The 25422-nt window shown below is 46.1% G+C and overlaps 1 protein-coding gene across 8 annotated transcripts in view; it reads right to left on the minus strand.

Annotated features, from left to right (window-relative positions):
• STX8 (syntaxin 8) overlaps nt 1–25422 on the minus strand; it is a 248451-nt gene that overhangs the window by 61421 nt on the left and 161608 nt on the right. For 2 of the 8 annotated variants that reach the window (XM_040630024.1, XM_008688002.2), the window contains one exon: nt 24092–24693. The exons of 5 other annotated variants lie outside the window; for them this stretch is intronic. In XM_040630024.1, the coding sequence (XP_040485958.1) occupies nt 24673–24693 (21 nt within the window). In that variant the 3' untranslated portion in view covers nt 24092–24672. Of the gene's footprint in view, nt 1–24091; nt 24694–25422 lie in introns of those variants that run through there. One more of the 8 variants, XR_005834743.1, reaches the window with a different exon arrangement.

A 25422-nucleotide genomic window follows, 5' to 3' on the forward strand; every position in this document is an offset into this window, starting at 1 on the left:
GAGGGTGCAGCCGGCCCCGGGCAGGAGGAAGGTGGAGGCCTGCAGCCCCCACCCCCCTGCTCGCAGGGAGGGGCAGGCCGAGGAGCAGGTACCCCGGGAGGTCCCGCGGCTTCAAAGGGAAAGGAAGAGAGCTGGGCAGGGGGAGAGAGGGAATGGGAGCCTCTCCGAAGGCTTTCCAGAGTGAGTAAAGTACTCATACCCAGGGCTTTATTTGAATTTATCACCTCTTATTAGTGTCTTTTGAAATGCGAATTAGCTGATTAACCACTGCTCACAGCCTTCCCACTGTTCTTTATTCTCCCGCATTCAGCAACTTTGTTCTAAATAGGGTAGGCCACAGTAGCCCACCAGGGGGAAATTATTCTCAAGGTTACGAGAACAGTGACCACAGCAAACTTGGTCCCCGGGCTGGGTGGAAGGAAGCAAGCTGGGGGTGAGACTGTGCCCCAGGCCGGGCTCGAACGTCTCCGGTTTTCATACAAAGGGCTCGGGGTGAGCCCCTTGGCCCGTCCTGATGCTCTGGGAACAGGCCGCTGGAGAACAAACAGCCTCGCTTCCACCCCCCACCCCCACTTTTTTGTTTACTAATATTCATTTTATAAAAAGTTCATTAGTTCTAGGTCCTGAAGGAATGTCACTGCACTTGCTGGAGCTTTCTGTTTGGGCCGGGGGCTCACATTTAGGGACAACAAGGGATGACCTCTGGCAGAGCCTGGTCCGCACTTGCTCCTGTCTGCAGTTTGGCAACACGACACAAAGGCGGTGTGGCGTGTATACACTTTCCAGGCTGAGCCCCTATTCAGAGGGGGCTGCGGCTTGTGCGTAATGGGCCCCCTGCAGACAAAGCCAGCAAGTTTCTTAATTAAGTCTAAGTGAAAGACAGATCCCGCTCACATCTTCAGAGAACCTTCCTTCAGAACTTCAAAAACACCCAAGAGACTGCCCTATCAAATCCGGGCACGAATAACTCGCGAACAATTTTTCCCCCCTCTTTTTAAATACAGAAAGCCAAGCCTCCGGCGCCAAGTCCTCGGCCCCTCTCACTTTCCCTGCAATTTTAGACATGCCTCTGGTTTCTAAAACAGGAAACAAAGGGACTTCTTGTGTGTCGGAGGAACCCTCGGAGGGTCTTGCATTTTATCCCGGCCTTCCCCCAAAGCACCGCACTGTCTAAAGAGCTCTTTAACTGGTTTGGTCTCATTATCATTTCCACGAGGTATCAAAGGGCGTGCTCAAAACCAGCATGAACACATGCATCACAGGAGGACAAACCCTAGTACAGAATGATGGCAAAAAAATTAATTATTAGCTAATTACCTTTGCAAAAATGTGATTTTCTCCGCCCACCTCCAGCTCCCCTCCCCGCCACGCACCCACTTCTCCCCTGGCCTCAGCAACCCCTCTCTCTCAGACAGACCTTTCTGTTTTCTGGGCTTTGCTGTGATAATGTTCTTTGCAAACAGAAACCAATTATTCTGCAACAGTAAGTCACCAGGAGTATGAATTGCTTTAATTTTTCCCCCTTGTAGCAGCTGCCCAGGGTGGGTTGGGAGGGGGGCCGCAATAATGAAGCTGGAATGAATACAAAAGCAGCACCAAGGCCGGGTGTCCTGCAGGGAAAATGATGTTCAAAAATAAAAGTGTGGGTTTTTTTTTTTTTTCCGTTGCGAGAAAGCTAATCAATGAGTCAGACGTTTCCAAAAAAATGCGCTTTCCGCTCTGAATCTGCCTCGCCGAGGCCTCCTCCCCCAGTGGGTCCTGTGCACCTGACTAGCTTGTAAAAATGTCACCTCACCGTTAAAGTGCTAAACACGCCCTGTTTCTCCGCGCCTGTTCTCTGCTCCCTAACCGCCCCCCCTCCTTTTGCCTTTTTCCTTCTGCAATTCTTTGCTTTCTCATTAGAAATGCCCAGCAACGTCCGGCAGACAAAGACACGACCAACAAAGTGTATGGAAAGGGGAAAAAAAATTAAAAAGGAAAAAAGTGCAGAGGAATTCTGCATTCACTGATCTCTAGAATACATTAATATCTGAAACTGTTGGCACAGCCCGCAGGACCAGTGCAGCGAACAATGCGAGCAAGGATTCGAAGTCTGGGATCTTCAAATAAAGCCCAGCGCTGTGTCACGGCCACCAGGAAGGAGAAGAATGGCGATATTAGCTGACCTTCATTTTGTTGTCTCTTCAGACCTGACTGCTGGACCTCTGTTTGCCTGTTACTAGGATTTCTTGGCTCAGAAATTTTAGCATTTCCCAGGCAATACAAGAGCTAGTTTATTAGGTAAATAAACCAGGCCTTGAGCAGTGTTTTCTGCTTCATAATGGGGCCTGGGTGAATGGGAACGAGGGCTGGGTTGGAGTCAGAATGACTAAGAACCAGAGGCGATCTCATCATTTTTTCCTCCGGCCCGAGCACCAGCGAACGACGAGGGCAGATTTTAACAATCAAATCAGGGTGCTGGCTTTTTGGGTAACTTACCCAACATCAGCCACACAGTCGGCAAGGAAGGTAAGGCTCACAGAAGCAAAGAGCGAACATGGCAAGGGTCTTCCCCTAGGGATCTAGATCTTCAATGGCATTTCACTTAGCCCAAGTTTATGAGCAACTGGAGACCATTTTATAACACGTTCAAAAGGAGCTAATGGTATCGGATTGCGTTCATCTGTCATAATTACCTAAACGCGCTCATGTTATCCGCACCGCTCTCTGGTGACGATCTTGACGCTGTTAATAAAGGAATGAAGACGCAGATTTTTTTTTTTCAGAGCCTTTGGATCCAGAGGGCCTATTGGCTGTCTAGACTATCACGATATGGGTAATTCTTCCATTTGTGTGTTTACACTTTACTGCCTCTCCTCCCTCCCCCCTGCAACAGAAGCTCGCCAAGAGAGCAAGGACTTGCTGCTGTGGCCTCTCTCGCCCAGCACGGCACCCAGCACCCAAGACAACGACGCCAGCCTGCCGAAGGGGGCCAAGTTCTTTTTGGCCCACCTGTGGGAAGATACACCACAAGTTTAAAAGCTGTCAGCGGCCCCGCCCAATCGGAAGAAGAGGCAATTATTTCCTTTCGGGCAGTTTTTCTCCACTGAAAACGAGCATATAGGACTTTAAGGTTTGCGGTGGTTCTGAACTTCCAAATTAAAACATATCTTAACATAAATGCTAGAAACACCCACTCTGCTTAAAGCAGGCCGCCCTGGAAAAAGATAGAATCCACACACTTTTTCAAAAAGTTACAGTCATTGGAGGCACTGTCTTGGAAACGACGTGAAGACACAAACTTCTCAGACTCCAGGAACGAGGAAGGCAAATTACGTTGTCTGTGAGATATGATCCCAAAAACGATTTTTAAAAAGGTAACACACGTAGGCATATTCCTCTATGTGTGCCCACAGAGAGACTGGAAAGATCCACCCGATGTGTTAATAGTGATTATCTGTAGGTGGTGGGTTTTTATTTTGTGTCCTGTTCTCTCCTTTACCACTTTTCCATAGTAAACCTATTCTGTTTAAAATAACAAACAACCTTCAATAAAGCTTTTGTGTAAGAAAATATATCAGTAAATGAGCAAGGCGGCTAGCTCAAGAGTTTTGAAAAACAAACTGTGGTTCCTTTCATACAACAGGTACCCAAGTGCCGTGTCTTACACCCACACGCACACACCCCCAAATCACATTCGTGTGCTCCCTGCAAATACACCCCTAAAAGCTAAGCAGAAACACTGTGTGTGTGGGGGGGTGTGTGTCTGTGGCTATTTATTTATTTTTGAGTTTATTGAGATAAAACGCCAAAGGAGCGCGGAGGAAGTCTCTCTCTCAGCGTGAAGCAACTTGGTTTCACATTTCTGGGTTCGAAAGGAGATTATATTCAAGGATGCTCAATTGCTCTGAATAGGTGTGACATTCCAGGCTGATGGGTATTCATACCTGTCAACAGCTGTGCATTAGCATTTCAAAACCCTTCTAACGCGACGGAGAACTTCTGCCGTCGGAGGATTCAGCACCGTGCAGAAAAGCAAAGGTGGAACGTGAGCTGGGAGGAAACCCTTTCTGTGAGGGAGTAGTAACCAGAAGGAATCTTCCAGACCCAACTGCCCAACACAGCTTCCCAGAGCTAAGGGTCTGACATTCCCGCATCAGGAGTTAGGAATAAGAACGCTGCCTTCAAGTTGTCATCGGGTGTTTGCTTACGGGGCGGGGAAGGGGTGGGGGGGGTGACTGTCCCAGGGGAAAAAGCCTAGGGTGACGTGGGACATTTGCGACATTTACTCCCCAGCTCCCCCCACCCCCTTTACTATCACTTGTTCTTTCTTCAGCTCTGCATGGTTCCTACAAGGCCCCGGCAGGAACTGGGAGGGGGGAGGCAGAGTTCACAGCAGTCAAGTACCTCTTTCAAACCCCAAGGTTGCCTTGAGGATGTCGTTTTAACGTGATCGGGGAAGTAGGCAGAAACCGATCCGGGGGACCTGCAGGCTTTCCATCCGAGAGCCTTCAGATAACGCCTCAGAGGGCTGGAACTACATTTCTGAGACCCTCCATCCCTTCACGAGCACGCAAAAAACATCTTGAGGGTTCCGTGGGAAAAACACACATCCATCTATCTGTTTCTTTATTTAAAAAACTTGGTCCTGATATTTTTGCCTTCTACTTCCCCAAGTCTCCTTCGGAGAACCCACTGTCGCATTGAATTTGAACTGCGACATCCTCTCTGTTGACCAGGTCCTCACTCAGACTAGCTTCTCCACACCTGGAACTTTGGCCTTGGATTTCTTGGCACTTTTAGGCACTTCCCTTGACAGGACCGTGTGAGTGAGCAACCGATAAGCTCTATCTCTTTTAAACGATCTGTGCTTATGTGGACCCTCTGTAATAGCTGTGTGTGTGCGTGTGTGTGTGAGCGCGCGCGTGTGTGTAAATACACAGACACATCTACACCTTTTAAAACATACTGTGTATATATCTCCTAGCATCCATTTTATCTCAGTGGGTCAATTTCTTTTTAAACCTACTTTCTCGGGCTCCTGGGTGGCTCAGTTGGTTAAGCGTCTGCCTTCAGCTCAGGTCATGATCCCGGGGTCCTGCGATCAAGTCCCACATCGGGCTCCCTGTTCTGCAGAGAGCCTGCTTCTCCCTCTTCCCCTGCCCCTCCCCCTGCTTGTGCTCTCTATCTCTTCCTCAAACAAACAAAATCTTAAAACAAAAACAAAACCCTTTCTCCACCAGTATTCAATAAGAGCTATTATTATTACCTAATACAGAAAGCGGGGGTGGGGGGGCAAGGGAGTCAAGACTCAAATCAGCCAGAAGAAGGAATCTAGAATATCTGAGAGCACCGCAGACAGGACAAGTCCAAATGATCACAAAAGCGTAAGAATGTAACATGCCCATCGAAAAAACAAGCTTGGATGTACAAAAATTAGAGAGAAAAAAGCTGTTTTCCAGAGTACAGAACACTGATTAAGGTGTGGGAGAAAAAGAGCTCATCGGTATTTCAAAGAAGGGTGATGCCAGTCTAATTTCCAGAGCCACTGGGGCGAGAGGCCGGCCACTCAAAACCACACAGGATGGCTTACTGGTCCCTCCCTTCCCCTACCTCTCCCCTCCTCCCCCCACCTCTCCGCTTCTCTATCCATGTGACTGTTCACTTTCTACCAGGCATCTCACTTCTTCTGAGCCTCTCCCTCTTTTTTATTATTTGCTCTATTTTTCGATAGGGTTTTCAAGCCCTTTACTCTTAATTTTTCAAGTGCAGTGTAATAATTCAAGTGTAGTAACCACTCCCTGAATATGAGGGCTGGAGTTCCTAAAAACCTCCATTGCTGGAGCGAATTCAGTCCTAGAACTTCAAATATTACGGGGCGAAATGGGTGTTTAAATGAACCTTAAACTGCTCCTATAAAAAGAGAACATAAAAGACAGAAGTCTGAATACTGAGAAGACGGGGGGCGCTCTACATACTGGAGATAAGTAATACTGGCACCAAGGACTCTCCATTGGCTAAACCCACTCACAAGACCTTTCGGAATGTCTCTCTCATCCAGGTGATACTCAGTGCATTCTGATATGTCCTGTGGTTGTCCCTCTCCAAGGGCTGAATCCGCTAATTTGAGGCTCTAGGGTTGGCTGATGCTGTCTCCCAGCTTCCAGGCCATCCAGGGACTGGACACAGGGTACCTGGAGTGCTCAAGGTGCTTTGATGACAACCATTACCCACCCCCATCTTTCTTTCCATTGTCCTTCCGTCTTGCCCCTCCTTCATTCATTCAACACTCACTAAGGGCCCACCACTAAGGGCACTGTGCTAAATGATGGTTCTCATTTTATGCTGTGAACTGTGTGAGTCCAGGGACCGGGTCTGTTTTGTATTTTTAGAACCCTGCCCAGCGGACAGCATGGAACAGGTGCCTGGGGAACTCCTCCTGAATAAATGAGCAAGAGACAGCCCCAGCTCTTGGGAGGCTAAACATCCAGTGAGGGACACAGATAGGCAAATGGTCGGTCCATGACCAAGGATAAGCATCCTGTAGACGTCCATCGTAAGCCAGCCCTGGGCACTCAGGAAGACCTCACGGTGTAGTGGGATCTGAACTTGAACGTGAGGATCCCCTGGAACACGTCAACATCCCAGTGTACTACCCTCCAGAGGAATTAAATCAGAATTTACATGGATGGGGGAAATCCAGGCATCCAGGAGTTTTTGAAACTCTCCAGGCGATCCTGGTGTGTAGCCTGAGTAGGGAACTGCTGCCCTAAATCCTTTTGACTCCGTGTGTGGGGGCCTTGACGCGACAGCCCCCACATCACCAGGGAGCCGGTTAGACACGCAGAATCCCAAACCCGACTCCAGACCTACAGAATCTGGATGTGCATTTTACGAAGATTCCCGGCTGCTATGTATGAGCTGCTCTGGGGGATGTGCCCTTTATACCGAATCCTGAAGGACTAAAAAGTCCGCAAAGGGGAATGAGGGATAGAAAGGAACAGGTGTTCTGGGGAGAGTGTGTGAGCAGTGTGAGCAAAGCCAGGGAAATAAAGGGGAATGCCAACTAGGTCAGGACAGCTAGATCCCAGTCCCTGGAAGGTGGAGGGGAGTGCTGGGGGGCCTAGATCCTTCCAGGCTGTGGAAACAATGCTAGGGAGTCTGGACTTTATTCTGAGGCCTGGGGGTGCCACTGAAGGGTTTTTAAGCTGGGGAGCCACTTGCTCAGATCCCCTCAAGACACACTGCTTCCCCCACTTCAGTGCTTCTGTTCATTCCATTCCCCTGGCCTGAAGTGCCTTCCTTGTTTCACGCCATCAAAATCCCACCCATCTTTTCTGCACTAACTCAAATGCCTTCTAGGTCCCGAGGCCGGAAATGAGCTCTCTGTTGACCCCAAACTTCTGCAGCACGTGGGATGGACCACCAAGCAGCCTTTACACAGCTGCTCTATTCTTGCAGTTATATTTTGTCTATGATCTTATCTTTCCGGCTTCTAGACCAAGGCTTTTCAAAGAATCGTTTCCAAGCATCACCTAACTCAGGACATCCAAGGGTGCTCGTTGGACAACAAAACCCAAGACTCCCCAAATCAGTTTCACTGTGTGGGGCCCGGATGTCTACATTCAAGGAGGACTCTATGAGTGTCCCAGCTAGAGACTCGAGGCACAAGACTGTGGGCTCCCCGAGATCCCAGGCATCTCATAAATCCTAGCATGGGACACTGCCCCTCTGTGTATAACTGTGGCACGCCACTGGTCAGGCAAACGAGTGAATGAAGTATTTTCCCCTTTTCCCTTCACCCACCCGTGATTAAGTAACAAATCAAGGTGTTCCCCAAACAAACCTAGAAAGCTTATGGGAACTTAACGACATACGGTAGAAACGTACTCCCTCACTCCTGATTTGCACTCAGTCTGCTGGTCTATGCTCAGAAAGGGCTTTGCCACAACAGCCGGGAACGGGTCTGGTTTCCCTCATCATGGATTTAAGATGCACAAAACCGGAATCAAACTTGCCCACAGAGGTAAGGGAAGAACCCACAGAGATATCGGGTAGCTTTGAAAGCATCGGGGAAAGTTCCTCTTCATTACTATTAACTTTCTTTTTTTTTTTTTTTAATATTTTGTTTATTTATTTGACAGAGATAGAGACAGCCAGCGAGAGAGGGAACACAAGCAGGGGGAGTGGGAGAGGAAGAAGCAGGCTCATAGCGGAAGAGCCTGATGTGGGGCTCGATCCCATAACGCCGGGATCACGCCCTGAGCCGAAGGCAGACGCTTAACCGCTGTGCCACCCAGGCGCCCCTACTATTAACTTTCTAGATTAACTTTCTAGATCGGTCATTTACGACCTAAGGAACACAAACACATTCTTCCTCGTATCAGCTGTGCTTGTGACGGTTCTGTATCCCTCCTGCTAGATCTATTTTTTAAGATTTTATTTATTTATTTAGAAGAGAAAGAACGAGAGTGAGCACAAGCATGGGGAAGAGAGGGAGAGGGAGAAGCCGACTCCCCGTTGAGCAGGGAGCCGGACCCGGGACTGGATCCCAGGACCCTGGGATCATGACCTGAGCTGAAGGCAGACGCTTGAGGGACTGAGCCACCCAGACGCCCCCCTCCTGCTAGATGTGAAGCAACTTGCAGACGGGACGTTGGCCCATGCACCCCGGGGACCCTCCTGACAGCTCAGCATTGCTGAGGGGGACTCAATAAAAGTATGATGAATGAATGAAAGACGACTATGTCACAGAGGCCCAAAAGCTGTAGAGAAGAGTTCATTTGGAATCTGCACCTGCGTAGGAATTCCCCAAACACCTGTGGAGGCCAGCGCCTCCTGTTTGCTCAGCCTATCAAAGAGGCCAGCTGCTTCGTTCCCTCCCCTGACCTTTCATTCATCTGCCAGGAAAGGGCTGTGATCTTCCCCCACATACACCCACTCTCAGCATGTAATCGTGCTGCCCTCCCTCCCCCCCAAGCAAAGAGACCTGCCCTTTAATGTCAATCTGGTAAAATTCCACTGAAAAGTTCATTTCATTGGAACATTTTCACAAATGAAAATAACAAGGAGATAATAAAGGCATCCGGTTTTACTGGTTTAAGGGGGAGGTAGTCTTACCGAAGTCATCTGCAAAAGGAAAGAGCAACAAAACACTGCCCTACTTTTCTTCGTCATCTGAATCCCATGTTCAGTTCCTCAATTTCCAGACCACCTCCTTTTCGAGATCCCAAACCCACCCTGAAAAGGAGAATTATTGTCCTGTTTGGTATCTGCACATGGAATGAACTGCTATTTCATAGCCAAGGTGCACACGCAGTAGCCTTTTTTTTTTTTTGAAGATTTTATTTTTAAGTTATTTGTACCCCCAGCGTGGGGCTGGAACTCACGACCCTGAGATCAAGGGTCGCATACTCCACGGATGGAACCAGCCAGGAGCCTCGCATGCAGTTGTCTTTAAGTTGTAACTGCAAGGCATGATGTTTCTCTGGTAGGGACCACCTTTAGGGTATGATGTGAAAAAATGTAAATTAAGTCATTTCACATGGAAACGAAGACTTCTGGCTTTCCTGGAAAAATCAAGGTGGCTATCAGGCAGCAATCACCCGGGGTTGACCCCTTCAAGGGAGGGACTCTCCCTACCAGGCTCGCCAGCTCCTGCACCTGCCTGACTTGGCTGCCCTGTGGTGACCAGAGAGAAGGAGGCAGGGCTCCTCTCCCAAAGATACTTATGTTTGCGTTTTTTTTTTTTTTTTTTTTTAAGATTTTATTTATTTGAGAGAGAGAGAGAGAATGAACAGGGGGAAGGGGCAGAGGCAGAGAGAGAAGCAGCCTCCCTACTGAGCAGGAAGCCAGATGCAGGACTCAATCCCAGGACCCTGGGATCATGATCTGAGCCGAAGGTAGACGCTTAACCCACTGGGCTACCCAGGTGCCCGTTTGTGTGTTGTTAATAAAGAGTAAAAATGCATGCTCGCAAAGAGGGGAAAAGGAGTGTTGGTCACAGTGAGACCCAATGATTACATCGAGTTGAGGAAGACTGGAAACAGAAGGGCCACCTAGGGAAGGCCACCAGTGCGAGCAAGTGCTCGGCAGCAGCAGCAGACAAGGGGGCTGGAGATCACCCGTTTGGCTGGAGGGCAGGCTTCCTACGGGGAAGGAAGAAGATGGCAGACGGGAGAAAGGGTAGAGGGGCCGCCCAGGGTCTTAGATCCAGAGCCCTGGGCTCTGGGCTGTGTTCTAGGGGCAAGCTAGAGTTCCGGCAGGTTTGCTGCCAGCGGCTTGACAAAGGACAGTGGGGTTTCGGACTGATCAAGGGGGTGGCCGTATCGGAGATGCACGGGAAAAAGTGGAACCAGAAACGGGGACCCTGGGGAGCCTCTCAGGAAGGGACGGTAGCAGCAACCGGCCTGCTTGAGTGGTGGCAGCCGGAATGCGGAGGAAGAGGCTGGGGTGGGTGCTGGGAGGTGAGAACCACCCTGGCCTGGGGAGCAGAGGCACTGGGGGGAGAGGGAGAGGAAGGGCTGGGAAGGTCGTGCCACACACAGGTACCCAAGAGAGGGGCGTGCTGTTTGTTCTGGTTTCAAGAGCCTACAGGTTGTGGATGTAGGATGTGTATTTGGGCAAGGGGGGGGCGGTGGGGGGCAGCTGCAAGTGATGAATTTGGTTTGAGACCCATTAAGTGTCAGGAAGTGACCCGCTGCCCTCTGAGAGACAGATGTGCAGACCAGGGGCGTGCACGCAGGGAGCCACTGAGTGGCGAGGACAACTGGGACCGAGAGATGGGCTTGCTTTCTGAGAAAGACATCTGTACCACCAAACCAGAGACCTTTCTGCTCCACTGCGAGAAATAGTGGAGATTCAATTCTTCCCTAGGTAGCCTTAGAAACCAAACCAGACTGTTGTCCTGGAGACTCCCAACCACTCCAAGTTTTTACTGAGCCCTTGGCATGATGGACGGGGCTCAGTTTACCCAGAGACAGTAAAATCAGAGGAAGGGGGTTAAGTGCAGCTGTTCTCTCTACTCCTAAGTGCAAAAAAAGCCACAACGAAGCCAATGTCTATTTAAACCGGCAAATTGATCATTGTAACTGTTTTTCTCTTAAAAAAATAAAAAACACCTCACATTTTAAGCCCTATCCCGGCTTCTCAAAGCCTCTCTTATAAAGAACCCAAAAGTGAAAGATGCCAAAATAATCCCAGACCTTAAAGAGGCCTTGATTTATCATTTCACAACTGGTTCCCATGCACCCCACCTCCCGATTTCCATTTTTTTCAGAACTCAACTATAAATTCTGCCATCAGAGCAGGGGAGGCAGGCATGGTGGTGATGGATAGCGGACCCGGGGTGGGGAAGGCGAAGTGCAGCTCCCGACTGGGAACAGACAGGCATGCTCGCTGGCCAAAGCTGGCTCGCAAGCTTTCTCACAGAATGTTCTAGTTCTGACTCAACCGGCCAGCAGCCCTCCCTCCTCCAGGCCCTCCCCATCTGCCAGCCCAGGGCTCTCTTCCGCTCCTAGCACCTGGCTGTGCCCACTCCTGCTCGCAGGGGGTGGGGGAGGGGAGGGGGAGAGGGATGCTTCAAAAATACCAGGGTAATCAATCCTACCTAATTAAAAAATAAAGTTCACCTGTGTTCCCTTAACTTCTCAAATATATATTTTTTAAGAGCACATGAAAATACACAAGTCAGGAACAATGAGCCCAAGCAGGAGAACTGATGAATAGTACAATGAATTCAGTCACAAAACATAAAAGTAACAGCTTAAGGCAAAGTTAATCTACCTTGTTCACATCTCAGGGTTTCTGCTACAGAGGTGCAGGGCTCCTCCTTGCGTCCTTTAAGCAAAGGGGGCATTTCCCATTTCATTTGGGGAAGGGAGAGCTGGGCCCGCCCATGACCAGGAGGCTCCAGGTAAATGCGGAAGTCCGGCCCTCTGCCTTTGATGCCCAAGTGATTTATTTCCTTATATGCTCTGTTCCCACGGCCCGGTTCTCCCCTGCCCAGCACCCAGAGACCCCATGCCACTGCCCCCACCTACCAAGACCCACAGTGTCACACCTCATCCACCCCACCTCCCACCAGGGTATAAAATGATTTCTCAATCTCCGATTTCCCTAATATGGATGGTTTCCCAGTGATATAGATTTTTAAAATCAAACTATGTTACTCTTAAAGGTAAACTCTTTGGCCTCTCCACTCCCTCCCCCTGACCATATTCAGCCTTTGTGTCTGTATTAGTAAACTGTTGACTTCAATCACTGGTCATAACTTGGCAGCCAGACAGCCAGGTCTGGCAGTGATGATTTTCACTTGGGCAGAATTTTAAAGATTGGCAAATCTGACAGAAAATCAGGTTTCTCTTCTTCTCAAAAAAGAAAGGAAAGGAGAGGCGGCAGCTGATCTGGCAGCCCGGGGCCCACCGTTCCAGGTGGCAGCGAGTCCTGGCGCCTCAAGAGCAGCCATCTTGTCTAGGTGGGCACATGACGTACCCGCCTCCCCCAAATGCTGTATACCTGGTCTGCACCTCTCATGTTCTTGACCTGACTGGCATTTGAATTCGTGAGCCCTGGCCTACCTGACTCTAAATGACGGCACAGGGAAGTACAGAATTTCACGGAAGTGAGGAGAAGCCATATTTCAAGGTATGGGTCCTTCCTAGCCTTTGGCTACAGATCTGGCCGTCTGCAAAGCCCTAACCCAAACATCCCTATTTTTCATTTCTTATCAATTCAGGAAATCTAGAAACAAGTCACTGTTGGTTGCTTCACCATTAAGACCAAGAAAAGGAATCACACTATGCGAAGCAGATTCTTTTGGGGAACACGGGAGGCATTTATTATCGGGGGGGGGGGGGTCTGTCTTCTTTGCCCTCAGTACCCCTCTTTCCTTTTCTCCCGGCTCATCTCCTACATTTCCTTCCTTTCCCTGTCCTCCCCGGCCCTCCCCATGTCGCCCTCCACCAGTCATGTGTTACCACAGGAACACAGATCTCTCCGTGGTCTGCCGGGGCCATCCCACTTAACCCCAACCCTCAAGGCTCTGGCGTGTCATGGAAAGTTATGAACTTCTGAGAGGTACCATGGGAAGAAAAAGTTCAGCAACGCGATGGCCACAAACCACGAACGCTGGCCACATCTGGTCACTGTTCTTTACAAAACTCGAAAACTGTATCAAACACTCGATGGGGGGCCTTCCAGCCTATGCAGATTTAAGGGCTGATTTCACATGCACCCAAATCAAGTATTTTAGGGAAAAGCAAACAAACTCAGAAACGGGGAGGCCAGGAAGCGAACAGTCTCCCCGGAGCTTCTAACTTGCTGACTGGCATGAGTGATCCCAGACGAGAGCCACACTGAGTCAGACCCAGTGTTCTAACCTTGCCACTTTTATGACAGTGACAAGGAGAGAGATGCCTCCCCTTGTCAGCTAGATGACAAAAGCTAGATGTGCCCCCAATTAACCTAGTTTACTTGGAGAACCTATTGTCATTCTGTATGAAACGGTTTTGAACTTTTAAACCAGGAACCCCCAGTCTTCCCCCAAGTTGCTTGTGCTGCTTGAAACCACAGGACTCTAGAGAAATTAGTCGTTATAAGAATTAGTCCTTATTTTTAATGGCTTTTAAAAATTTGCCGAAAAATACAGATAATGTAAAATTTACTATTTTAACATGCAAGTCCATTGTCATTAATTACATCGACAATGTTGTACGACCACTGCTACCACCTTACTGCAGAACTCCTTGGCCATCCCAAAAGGAAACCTCAGACCCATTAAGGAGTCTCTCCCCATTCCTCCCCAACCCCTAACTCCTGGCAACCACTGATCTGTCCTCTGTCTCTATGGATTTGCTTATTCTAGACATTTCATGTTAATGGAATCCTACCAGATGTGGTCTTTTGAGTCTGGCTTCTTTCATTTACTAGAATGTTCCGAAGTTCATCCATACTGTAGCATGTATTGGTACTTATTTCTTTTCTGGTTGAGTAGTATTCCACTGTAGGGTATGTGTGGAAGTTTTTGCAAAATGACTGATGGTCGCTAGAGAGTATATTGCCGCAAGCTACCAAACTCAAGGACTTTACCTATGTGACAGGTGGTATTTCTTTTTGAGGGTCCTAGACATGAGAGTAGTGGACCGAATCCAAGTGTACCCTATCCATACCACTCACAATCTAAGAAATGTTCTATGGCTACTCAACTCTCGCCTTTCCAGGCTGACAAGGCCTTCAAAATAGTTTGAAAACTCAGAAAATCCTCACCCACATGATATCAGTTGCCTTCCAAATAAATCCAATTCAAAGCCAATCGTCTTGCCTGTTGCTAGGAATCAGAATGACAGATCCAGTTGGAAGACCTCAAGAAGCTCAAGGTCTAGCAAGAAGATAAACACCCAAACAATGTCCCCACAGTGTGATGACTTTCAGGATGAAAATCTAACCCGTGATGAGTTAAGTCCACAAAGTATTCCACCTGAGGGAGCACATAAGCTTACTATGTGGGCAGGCCACGCTTTGGTTTCGCATCTTACATTCTTGATAGCCAAGGTCTTCAGAGAAAAGCCTGTAATGAGACAGGTGTTGCTTTCCTGAGTAGCTGGAGCCTTACGATCCTGTATGTGTAGCATCTGCCAGGGTTGCCTAAGGCCCACACAAAAGTGCATTCATCTTTAAAAGTCTTCCTATGGTTTAAACCAGCTTTGAAAGGGTGTATTAGCAATACACCTAGAACCTTCACTACTATTCATTCCCTCCTTAGATAAGATATTAAAACGTGAACTAACACAGTAATCCATGGGAAACTTCACTGTTTATATTTTCCCTCCCCTCCCCAATGTTCTAATTTTGAAAGATTTAGAACCTACAGAAAAGTAGAAGAAAAATACTACAGAGAGCACCTGTATACCCCTCATTGAGATTCACCATGTAACACTGGTGAACAATTGTCATATTTAATTATCTAATATGTAAATAATAATTAGGGTATATATTTTCTCTGTATTTGTATTATGTGTGTGTGTGTTTTGCTGAGACTTTGGAAAGCAAGCAGCAAACACATGACACCTCATTCCCAAAAGCTTTAGCATGCATCTTTTAAGAACAAGGACATTCTCCGAGAAAGCACAAAATCACTGATATAACCAAAAATTTTCACATTGACACAATAACTTTATCTAATACACAGTCCATATTCAAATGCTCCTCAAGATCCCAAGAATGTTCTTTCAGCTGTGTGTTTTTGATCCAGGACCCAATGAAAACCACAAGGTGCATCTTCTGTATCCTTTCATCTACAACAGTTATTACATCTTTCTCTTCCTTCCACGACAATGACACTTTCAAAGGGTCCAAGATGTTGTCTCATGGATCGTCCACCAATCTGCACTACTCTATTTCTCTTGATCAGATCCGAGTTAACAATTTGACATAAATACGATGGAGTATTTACTTCCTGCTGCGTCACACCTGGAGCCATGTAATACTAGGTTGTCTCCAGTGCTGGTGAAGCTAAGTGTGCTCACTTCGTTCAAGTATTTTTCTTCCTTTATAATTAATAAATAAACTGTGGGGTCATAATTTGAGATTCCGAATATCCCACTTCCCATAACCTTTTTACCTAATAGTTCAGCATCCATCGAGGATTCTGAAACAATTATACTGGCAGGTGCAAAATGGTGATTTTATAATTTTATTCTTCTACATTTATTAGCTGGCAAGAAGACCCTCTCTTCAGCACCTCTGCCTTTTTTGATTATTGATGTGGACTCATGAATGCATTTTTTAAACCCAGTGTTTATTGCCATCATTATTATTTTTATTGCTTCAATTGCCCCAAATCTGACCACGGGATGTCCCTTTAAGGCAGCTCCTATATTCTTTTGATTTTCCTTCATCATTGTTTGTGTGTTTCCTTGACTTCTGACACAAGATATTCTAGGATTGCCTTATATTTCTCTGCCCTAGACCTAGAATTAGCTCTTTCTGCAAGGAGCCTTGGTTCCCTTTCATGGTAAATAGTATTTAGAAATCAAGATCTGGGTGGTAATTGTGCTCATTGCTACTGGAATATCATTGCTTCTAGGCTCTTTCAGTGGTTAAAAGCAGGAAAATTTATTACTCTTTAATCATGAGTACAATGATACTTAAAATTCAAATCTAGCACCAAAGACTTCTTTCTTACTTTTCCCATTTGCTATTTGTATCTCTCCGGTTTTTAAGCGCATTGATATATTTACTCACTTACTCTCTCCTACTAACACACAAAGTAGATTCAGAATTACTCTACTAATACCATTCCCAACAACAAACCTACTTAGTAGAGCCTGAGATTTCTACAGTTCATCATTTCGGGAATACAAAGAACTCTATTCAAAAGTTACTTGAATTCTTTTTTACTTAATAAACTCTATATTTTTAATTAACTGATTTGTTTGCCATTTAGAAGCTTATCCCTTAAGACAACAGAACCTACAAACCTAAAGACCTCAACATTAAAGAAAAATGATTGTATCAAAATGATTTATGCCACAAACTAAAAAATTCAAATAATTATAAAAAAGACTTACTTAAAAAAAAAAGCAATATGTCTCCCCCTTCTGACTACTCCATCATTAGTCCCCACAATTTTTTTTGTCTCCACAATTTAAAATCATGTGCTTAGACCATAATCTCTAAATTCCATCAATTTTAGATATTACATAGTCATTTCCTCTTTCATTGTAGGAGGACTTAGCTCTTTTAAACTCCACCTCTTCTCTTTCCCATCTACCGTACACTTAAATCATACATTTAGGTTATTTTAACAACTAACATCTAAATTATTATGGCTATGTACACATTCACTCATAAGTAATGCATTGTAACTATATTTCCTTTTTTTGTATTACCTTTCGTTTTCCTGGAGTTAATAATTGCCTTTCTTTTTCAATTGCTTAGATTCCCTGCTACCAAATCTCACGCTCTCCAACAGCCTCTCAGTGCATTTTTTCATCTAGGAAAATATAGCATTCTATTTCCCCCCTGACCTCTAAATCTATTCTGGAATGGTGATTCTCTTGGTCTGTTGCACAGTTGATATCCCAAGTGTTCCCACTGCTATCATCCAGGGAATTCTCTTTTACTTCTCTCCTTCATTTCTGGCATCAGAGACCCCCTTTCTAGAGTAACTTTCTCATTTAAGGCAAGTACATCTGCCAGGACCTTCCTGCAATACTTCACTGCCATCCAGTGTTTTTCATGAGATACTGGATGCCATTCTGATTTCAGATCCTTTGAACATTCTCTTCCCCTACCCTCTTGTGCTCCCTTCCACTTACTTTCGGAAACTTACAGGAATTTCTTTTTACCCGTATGTTTTGAAATTTCATTATGCTGTGCCTTGACATGGGTCTTTTTTCATTTATTAAGCTGGGTACCTAGTGGATTCTTTCAAGATGGTCACTCCTGTCCCTCAGTTCTAGGGAAATCTCTTGCATTCTTTCCCTCGAAAATTTCCTTGCCCCTATTTTCTCATTGTGGCATTCCTACTCTTTGGATCTTGGGCTGATCCTCTAATTTTTATACCCTCCCTGGTCTTTGGTTCTGATTTCTGGAAGGTTTCTTCAACTTTACCTTCTAATCTCTAAAACTGCAGGGGGTGGGCCATGGTCCTTTATGTTTGTCACTTTTTTCACAGATAACTTCTCAGTTCATTCTTTCTCAAAGAGATAGAAAGGAAATAACTGAAGGATATAAGCCAATCTAATTATAAGATATGAAGCCCAACTGTTGTACATTTGTTCATATCTATAATTATTTAATATGGTAGGTCCACCTGCCAAGCAGTAGAAATAATATCATTCCTTCCAGTAGCTCAATGTGACAACAACACTGTTTTTTTTGTTGTTGTTGTTATTGACAACGTATATATTGTCTGAAAGTCTGAGATTCATGTTGCTAGGGATGAAGAGTTGTAATCAAATAGTTTTCTAGAATACATATAAAGCTTTTTCTAATTCAACAGGTCCATGAGGAACTTATGAAAGAAGAAACATGAAAGAAAGAAAGAAAGAAAGAAAGAAAGAAAGAAAGAAAGAAAGAAAGAAAGAAAGAAAGAAAAAATAAAATAAAATATGGGGAAAAACACCTCAGATGATTTCAGTGAGATAGATACATAGAACATCTCAATGGTCCCCACATAAAGAGCCTATGGGCCAGGAATTATCTGTTGTCTCTTAGCACTATACCTGCCCTTCTTCGCTCTGTTCTGTCATGCTGGAGTTTGCAAACCACCTTTGGAGTTTGCAAACCACCTTTCCCAGGCTCCCTTGCCAGCTAGCTTCCTATTACATTTTGCCAATATTAGGCACTAGAAAGACTTCAGAAAGCAAGAAGAAGGATAAAAGCTGTCCTTCTTCCTCTCTTTCCCCATCTGCTTCTAGCAGTGTCTCTGCAAGTTTCTCAATTCCCTCAGTGAGCCCAGCTGTGGCCATGGCAGCCTCTCTTGTGGTCCCAGCACGAGCAAGGCAGCTCTCTTCTAGTCTGATGTCATCCAACCATGGTACTGCTGTTCCAGCACTGGCTGGGCAGCAGTCCCAGGAGGGCAGCAGTATGCGCCTGTGCTCTGGAATACATTTCTGTGCCCTACTACGCCCATGTCTATGAGTGGTAGCTGCCTCACACAGGTACTAATGTCTGGATTACCTCACCCTCCATCCTTCCAACAGTGTTGCAGCAAGTTCTCTGTATTATGTCTCCTCTGGGTGAAATAGCTAGTACGGTTACTCTTTTTCCTGATTGCCCCCTGACTGGTAGAGCCTCCCTGAGGGATTAAAAAAAGTTTTTTTAAAGCAGCAATACATCTTCATTACCAGAAAGAGCTAAGGGCATGAAGCCTCATCTATGGTTATGATTGCAAAAGTACAATCTGAGTTTATTATTTAGATAAAGTCAGAGGTCTCTAGAAGATGGTGAAGCGACCCTCATGAGAACTCCGAAGTGAAAGAGGATATCCACCGCTTTCCAAACTAAGCAGCCAGACGCATGACAGACCCTTCTCCATAAAGTCTGACTGACACCAAAATGGTTGGCATACTGCTAACATGACCAAAGAACAAAACCCCGAACACCTCTTATGAGGAGATAAAAATGAGCTGGGAGAAGGTGGCTTCAGTCTTCAATTTTGCAAAAAGGCAGTCATGCGGCATCACTCGGGAGTTAATTCACTAGCTTCAACACACTTAAAAATGAGTCATGGATATGGCAAGAAAATGTATACAAAAGGTATTTTTACAAAGTAAGCTGTATGGTATATCATAAAGCCATGATACAACATTTTTAAAAATGTGCTTTTGGACTATTCCTGTCTTCTGTTCTATTCAGTAGCACACTTCCAGATGGCACCATGCTCTGTGACACAGCGAGGAGAGAAAGTGGCCGGCTGGGACACACCCAACAGAGCGGAGGAGGCCAGGGCTTTGCAGAAGCTGGCGATGAGGGCAGGGGAAGGCTGAGGAGGGAGGCCTTTGGAAGGCATATTCTTTACTGAGACGAGGAATAGAGAAGACAGGGAGGGGAGGAAGACCGGAAGTCTGACAGTTTTCCTGAAAGAAAACAGGAAAGAAGAAAAAGGCCTGGAAAGAGAGGAGAGTACGGAGCGCACAGGGAGAGCCCAGCATGGGCCAGAGAGTCATGGCTTAAGGCTGCACTGACTGTCACACTCCAGAGCCCTTTAAGGCGAGCCCCTTGGGGGCTGCTCCTGCCCCAGGCCTGTGAGCTCAGAGAAACCTACTTAGAATGACACTTGACCCTTGAACCAAGAGGGGTTAGAGGCGCTGACCCCCACGCTGTTGAAAATCCACGTATAACTTTTGATTCCCCCAAAATGTAACTTCACAGCCTGCTGCTGACCGGAAGCCTTGCTGATAACAGTCCATTAACACACGTTCTGTACGTTGTACGTGTTCTACACCGCATTCTTACAGTAAAGGGAGCTAGAGCGAAGAAAATGTCATTTAAAAAAATCACGAGGAAGAGAGAATCATTTATAGTACTATACTGCATTTATTGGGGGAAAAAATCTATGTAGGAGTGGACCTGCACAGTTCAAGCCCACGTTGTTCAAGGGTCGAGCGTGTTTACGGCATCCCCGCACCAGAGCTCAGAAGCTTGCGCCTGACTAGGAACATCAGCATGGAGGAGAAGAGATATTATCGCCTGTGCAAGTAACTACTACCTTCTAAATAAACCCATCAACCCAGAGGGGAAAGGTTGAATAGGGAGCCTCAAATCTGTAGGCAGAAAATCTCCAAAGGTCTCCTTATTACTTTTCATTACCTACAAATCTGACAGTGCTCCAGGCTTTTGGCAATGCCAGAGGCCCCGATTTGGCTTCTTTGAAACGAAGGGTGCAGATAAACAAGTTTGTATGTTGCTCGGACAGAAAAACTCAGGAAAACTATCAGGTTCATTCTGAGCGTTACTGGTATAATCAGTAGTAATTTGATCTTTTTCCAAAAAAACCAAAAAAACCAAAAAACCAAAACACCCCATGTAATATGTGCCTTTAAAAACGTAGGTCTTCTATCTGCCCCAGGCAAGTTGTTCTGTTTAGCTCTGTGAGGGTTAGAAGAACAGCCATAGGACAAAGAGAAGCTCCTTCCAGATGGCTCTCCTTCCCCTCTCCCTTCACATATAAAATTGTATCACAATTACAGTCTCCACTTTGCAAAGTGCTTAGAAATATTTACTTAGTACTGACAGGCTAAAAGGGCTCTTGTTCTGAAAAATTTGCCTAAGGTCTAGAATTTTTGCCACCTGGCAATAAAGGTGCTTTTGGGGGATGGGGGGTGAGGGAAGAATATTTAAAGTCCAGCACATCTGGCTATTAAATTGATTGGAGCCAGCACATGCCACCAAAAATATAAGACACAGCTAAGAAATACTATGGAAGGAGGAAAACCACAGAAGCCGCTCCAGCCGGAAGAAAGAGAAGCAGAGTTGAAAAGACAGGCAGAAGAGACAAGTAAATTTGGATCGCAAGGAGGATGACCTTTGGACGGACTGGCAGTTTAACCTTGCCAAGGACGGCACAGTGAGTACAAAACAGACTCAGTATCACAGTTAAGGTGAGCCTGATGCCTCATCGAAATGAAAAAGCACGTCCCCCAACTCTTAGAGGCTTCATTACCTGTAAACAAAATGGCAGTCAGAGCAGCAAGGTGGGGCAAAAGGCATCCTTGATTTTTGAAGGATAAATATGCTAAGACTCACGTTACTGAAATTATATGAAAAGCGTAATGCCAGAGGGCTGATGACAGAAAGAGGGACGTCTCTGGAAATCAAACATTCCAGGCAGAAAACTTTCGTTTCAGGTTTCAGAAATAAATTGCCAATACTTTGGATATAGGGATGTATCAGTGATCAGTTAACTGTGCTTCCCTAATATTATTTTTAAAAAAGGTTTTATTTATTTATTTGGCAGAGGGAGGGAGACAGCGAGAGAGGGAACACAGCAGTGAGAGTGGGGGAAGCAGACTCCCTGCTGAGCAGGGAGCCCGATACGGGGCTCGATCCCAGGACCCTGGGATCATGACCTGAGCTGAAGGCAGACGGTTAATGACTGAGCCACCCAGGCGCCCTGTCCTTTTCTAATATTAATAGGAATGACAAAAATAAGATACGGCAACAATAATGTTTAATTCCCCTACATTTATTTATGAGATACCCTCTAATTTTTGAGGGCATTTTTGTTCCCTTCTCTATTTTGCTTAGGCAAATCTGTATTGATATAATTAAGATTCTATTACCATACCACATAAAAAACGGTTGTACGGGACAGTATTGTACATTATTTTATAATGATGCCAAGGAATTTTAGAAATTGTATTACTATAACTTTACCATAATTTCATGTAGTGAAATTTCATTTGTTTTTTAAATTAAAAAAAAAATTTATTGTGGTTAAATGTGCGTACCATGAAATTTACCCCACGAACCAGCCTTAAGTGTGTGGTTCGGTTGGCACTAAGTCTGTTCACAGTATTGTGTGACCACCATATTTATTCATTCTTGAAAATGACCATTTTCTGGGGTGCCTGGGTGGCTCAGTCAGTAAGTGTCTGCCTTCAGCTCAGGTCACGATCTCAGGGTCCTGGGATCGAGTCCCGCCTCAGGCTTCCTACTTAGCGGGGAGTCTTCTACTCCCTCACCTTCAGCCCCTCTCCCCCCTCATGCTCTCTCTCTCTCAAATAAATAAATAAAATAAAATTTTTAAAAGTGACCCTTTTCCAGTTTCTTTTCATCTCTCTGAGTATTTACAGGTAGGAAGCTACAGCAGACCAATGCCAACAGAACGATGAAAACTCTCAGATCCATATCTACAAGAAATTTTTAAAAAATATATAAGGCTTTTCAGAAATCCTGAAGTCACTCTGAAAGGAGCTAGTGCTTCAAGGGCCCAAGTCTCTAACCAGCCTGAGTGAGCGGACATGGGGAGGCTGCTTAGGAGACACAAGGCCGACACAGGCGCGTGCCCGATGTGCAGATGTGAGCAGAGACCCGAGGTGCCGGCCGCGGGAGGCGGCCCATGTCACGCACCGCTGAGACTCAAGTCCAATACAAAGAGCATTCTGCTGCTAATCCGGAGAAATTGATCTCACTGTTCACACACACGGGCCGAGAAAACTCATCAGTGATTTAAAATGAGCCCCAAATCAATTTTTCTTAGGAATTTAACGCTGGTTCAATGACTGGAAATTGTCATGATTGCTTGGCTCTGAGACAGAAAGAAAAGGTGAGCCAAAGATTAAACACTGAGTCACTGGTGAGGTTGTGTTGGAGGCGATGAAGGGCCCTCTCAAGCTCTCAATAATGCGACAACGTCTAGAGTCCCTTTCTTTAAAGGTCAGAATCTGGCTGATAACGCTGCACGTCCAAGGGGCTTGGTAAGGGAGAGTTATCTATTTATTTTTTGAATACCACACATTCCCTGAAACTACCCAATCCCTGCGACGTCATTCCAACACAGGCACTGCCAAGTGGGCAAGTTTCATTAGGATCAAGAGGAAGTCACAAGGGCAGATTGTCTGGACCGTAAGCATCGCTTTGCACTTGAGCTGCTGTTCACGGGGGCTCTGAAGCATGCTGAAGGCTGAAGAGCAGGTGTGAGTGGGGATTCGCTCGTGGACAGAACAACACATGGGCCTGTGTTGTTGCTGTGAAGAGATGCTGTGAACAGAGTCGGACGGTACTGGGGCCAGCTACTAGTTATTACGTTTCTACAACCATGACAACTGCTCAACTTTATTTCTCGTGGTTGCTGTTTCTCCTGAGCAATGTTGGCTATCGCAGCTGATGTCCAAGTAAAACTGCCCCATTCTCTGAGCACCCACCAAAATCGGAGGCCGCCCCAAACAGAGTGGGCACAGGCGATCAGGAAGATAATCTGACAACCTGAATTTCTGTTTTGATAACACACGAAGAAGATAATCCACTTGCGAACAACTGTGACTTTAACAACCCTAAACCCAGCGACATGTCCGCTTAACCCATTTTAGAGTTACATTTTTTAAGAGGGGAGAGGCAGGGAAGTCTGTGCTAAAAACTTAAATCTTTAGAGATGTTTTTCAAAAAATTAAAAAAAAAAGAAAAAAGAGGCCCACCGACTCACTTCTAAAAAACGTAACTAAAAATAGCCCAACTTGAGAGAAAAGTGTTCAGAATCTCTAAGAACTACTCTTTTTTTTTTTTAAAGATTTTATTTATTCGACAGGATAGAGACAGCCAGCGAGAGAGGGAACACAAGCAGGTGAGTGGGAGAGGAAGAAGCAGGCTTATAGCGGAGGAGCCTGATGTGGGGCTCGATCCCAGAACGCTGGGATCACGCCCTGAGCCGAAGGCAGACGCTTAACCACTGTGCCACCCAGGCGCCCCTCTAAGAACTACTCTTGAACACAGAACCCAGAGTTATTCCCATAACCCCATTCCTTTATTTTCCTATCTGGATACAGACTAAAACCACCAAACTTTCTCTGTATCTTCCATTAAAAATGTCCTTGTCTTTCTTGTTTTGTTCTGATGAGAAAGATGACAGACGTTGGTTCACAACATTTACAGCCAAGGTAGCAACACGTGATGATGCAGGTAAAAATCCCTGTTCAGCTACGATTTAATCCTGCAGGTATCTGACTTGGAGCTGGCCAGCCTGTAGGAAATGAGACAGGCACAATTCTGCCCTTGACCCTTGGCTCGTCTCCGACGTATCACTCCGTGTGCGTGTGTAGGGTACGGCGGGGTTACGAGGGGGTGCCTGATTCTCTGCAAAGGGGTGTGAAAAGAGGATGATAGATTTGGATGAACCTCAAAGAGCGTCTAGTCTAAGCCGCTGGTGTGTTGCATGTACAGAGACATCCAGTGACTTCCCGATCCCGGGCTTACCCAGCCTGGGTGATCTCTGTCACGACCAGAATCCAATTCTTCATTTCACTTCAATTTACAGTATAAAAGAAAATCCATAGATGAGTGGGGAGCACTTGGGTGTAATGGTGAAGTCCTGAAGGGTTAGGCTGGGTTGACAAGACATGTCAAGCAGGTGTTGGGGCACTCTTCCCCTCCATGGGCAGTGGACAGAGAACAGAGTTCAAGTATACCTCGAGTATGCAAGGCATACTCTGTCCCAGGCCTCCTGACGGTCTTTCGCGGCCCAGCCAGTCCTCACGGGTCCCATAGGGCCATCTGAAAACATGTGAAGTCCCTGGTGAACACACATTACCAGAAAACACGCACAAACTCGTATATCAGGGGGTAGCACCCACCGAGGCCCACACGGTGTAATTATTACTCCGGTAACAACAGAAGCCACTCTTGGAAATCACACCTTATCTTTCCAAACCACACCAAGCAAAAACAATAATCAAAAACCGATTCTACTTTGTGATCATTTCTGACCCCTTGATGATAGCCTCGTAGCAGATTACAGAAGCGGGGAGGCCTCTGAGGCTGTCAGCCCCTATCAATCACCTTCCATTAAATAAAGGTTTTCCAATTTTGCGCTTCTCTCAAAGGCTTCATTTGGCCTGGATTAAGCCGAAGCATCAACATTTGAACTTACTGCTCTTATTCCTGCTTCCCAAATAAATGCTATTAGCAGAAAAATGGGCTTTTCCACAGTAGGAACTCGAAAATCAAAGCAGACAACAGTGATGTGGTCACATATATGACACATCTGACCACAAACGCCTCACACGTGCATTTAACACATTTCACGAGCAACCACAGGGCCCAGAAGGGAGGGAGGATATAAGGGGTGCCCAGAGGAGGAGAGGTCTGTGAGCTGCACACGTTAGCCCCTGAAATGCATCTGGGCCAATCCCAATATGGTCATCAGAGTGCCGCAGACTTCTCTTGGGTTCCAGAAGCAGGTCTCCTAAGAGTCGCGCTATACGGTTTTACTACTTGGTGTCT

The sequence above is a fragment of the Ursus maritimus genome, unplaced genomic scaffold (assembly GCF_017311325.1).
Source record: "Ursus maritimus isolate PB19 unplaced genomic scaffold, ASM1731132v1 scaffold_14, whole genome shotgun sequence".
In the NCBI taxonomy this organism is placed as follows: domain Eukaryota; kingdom Metazoa; phylum Chordata; class Mammalia; order Carnivora; family Ursidae; genus Ursus; species Ursus maritimus.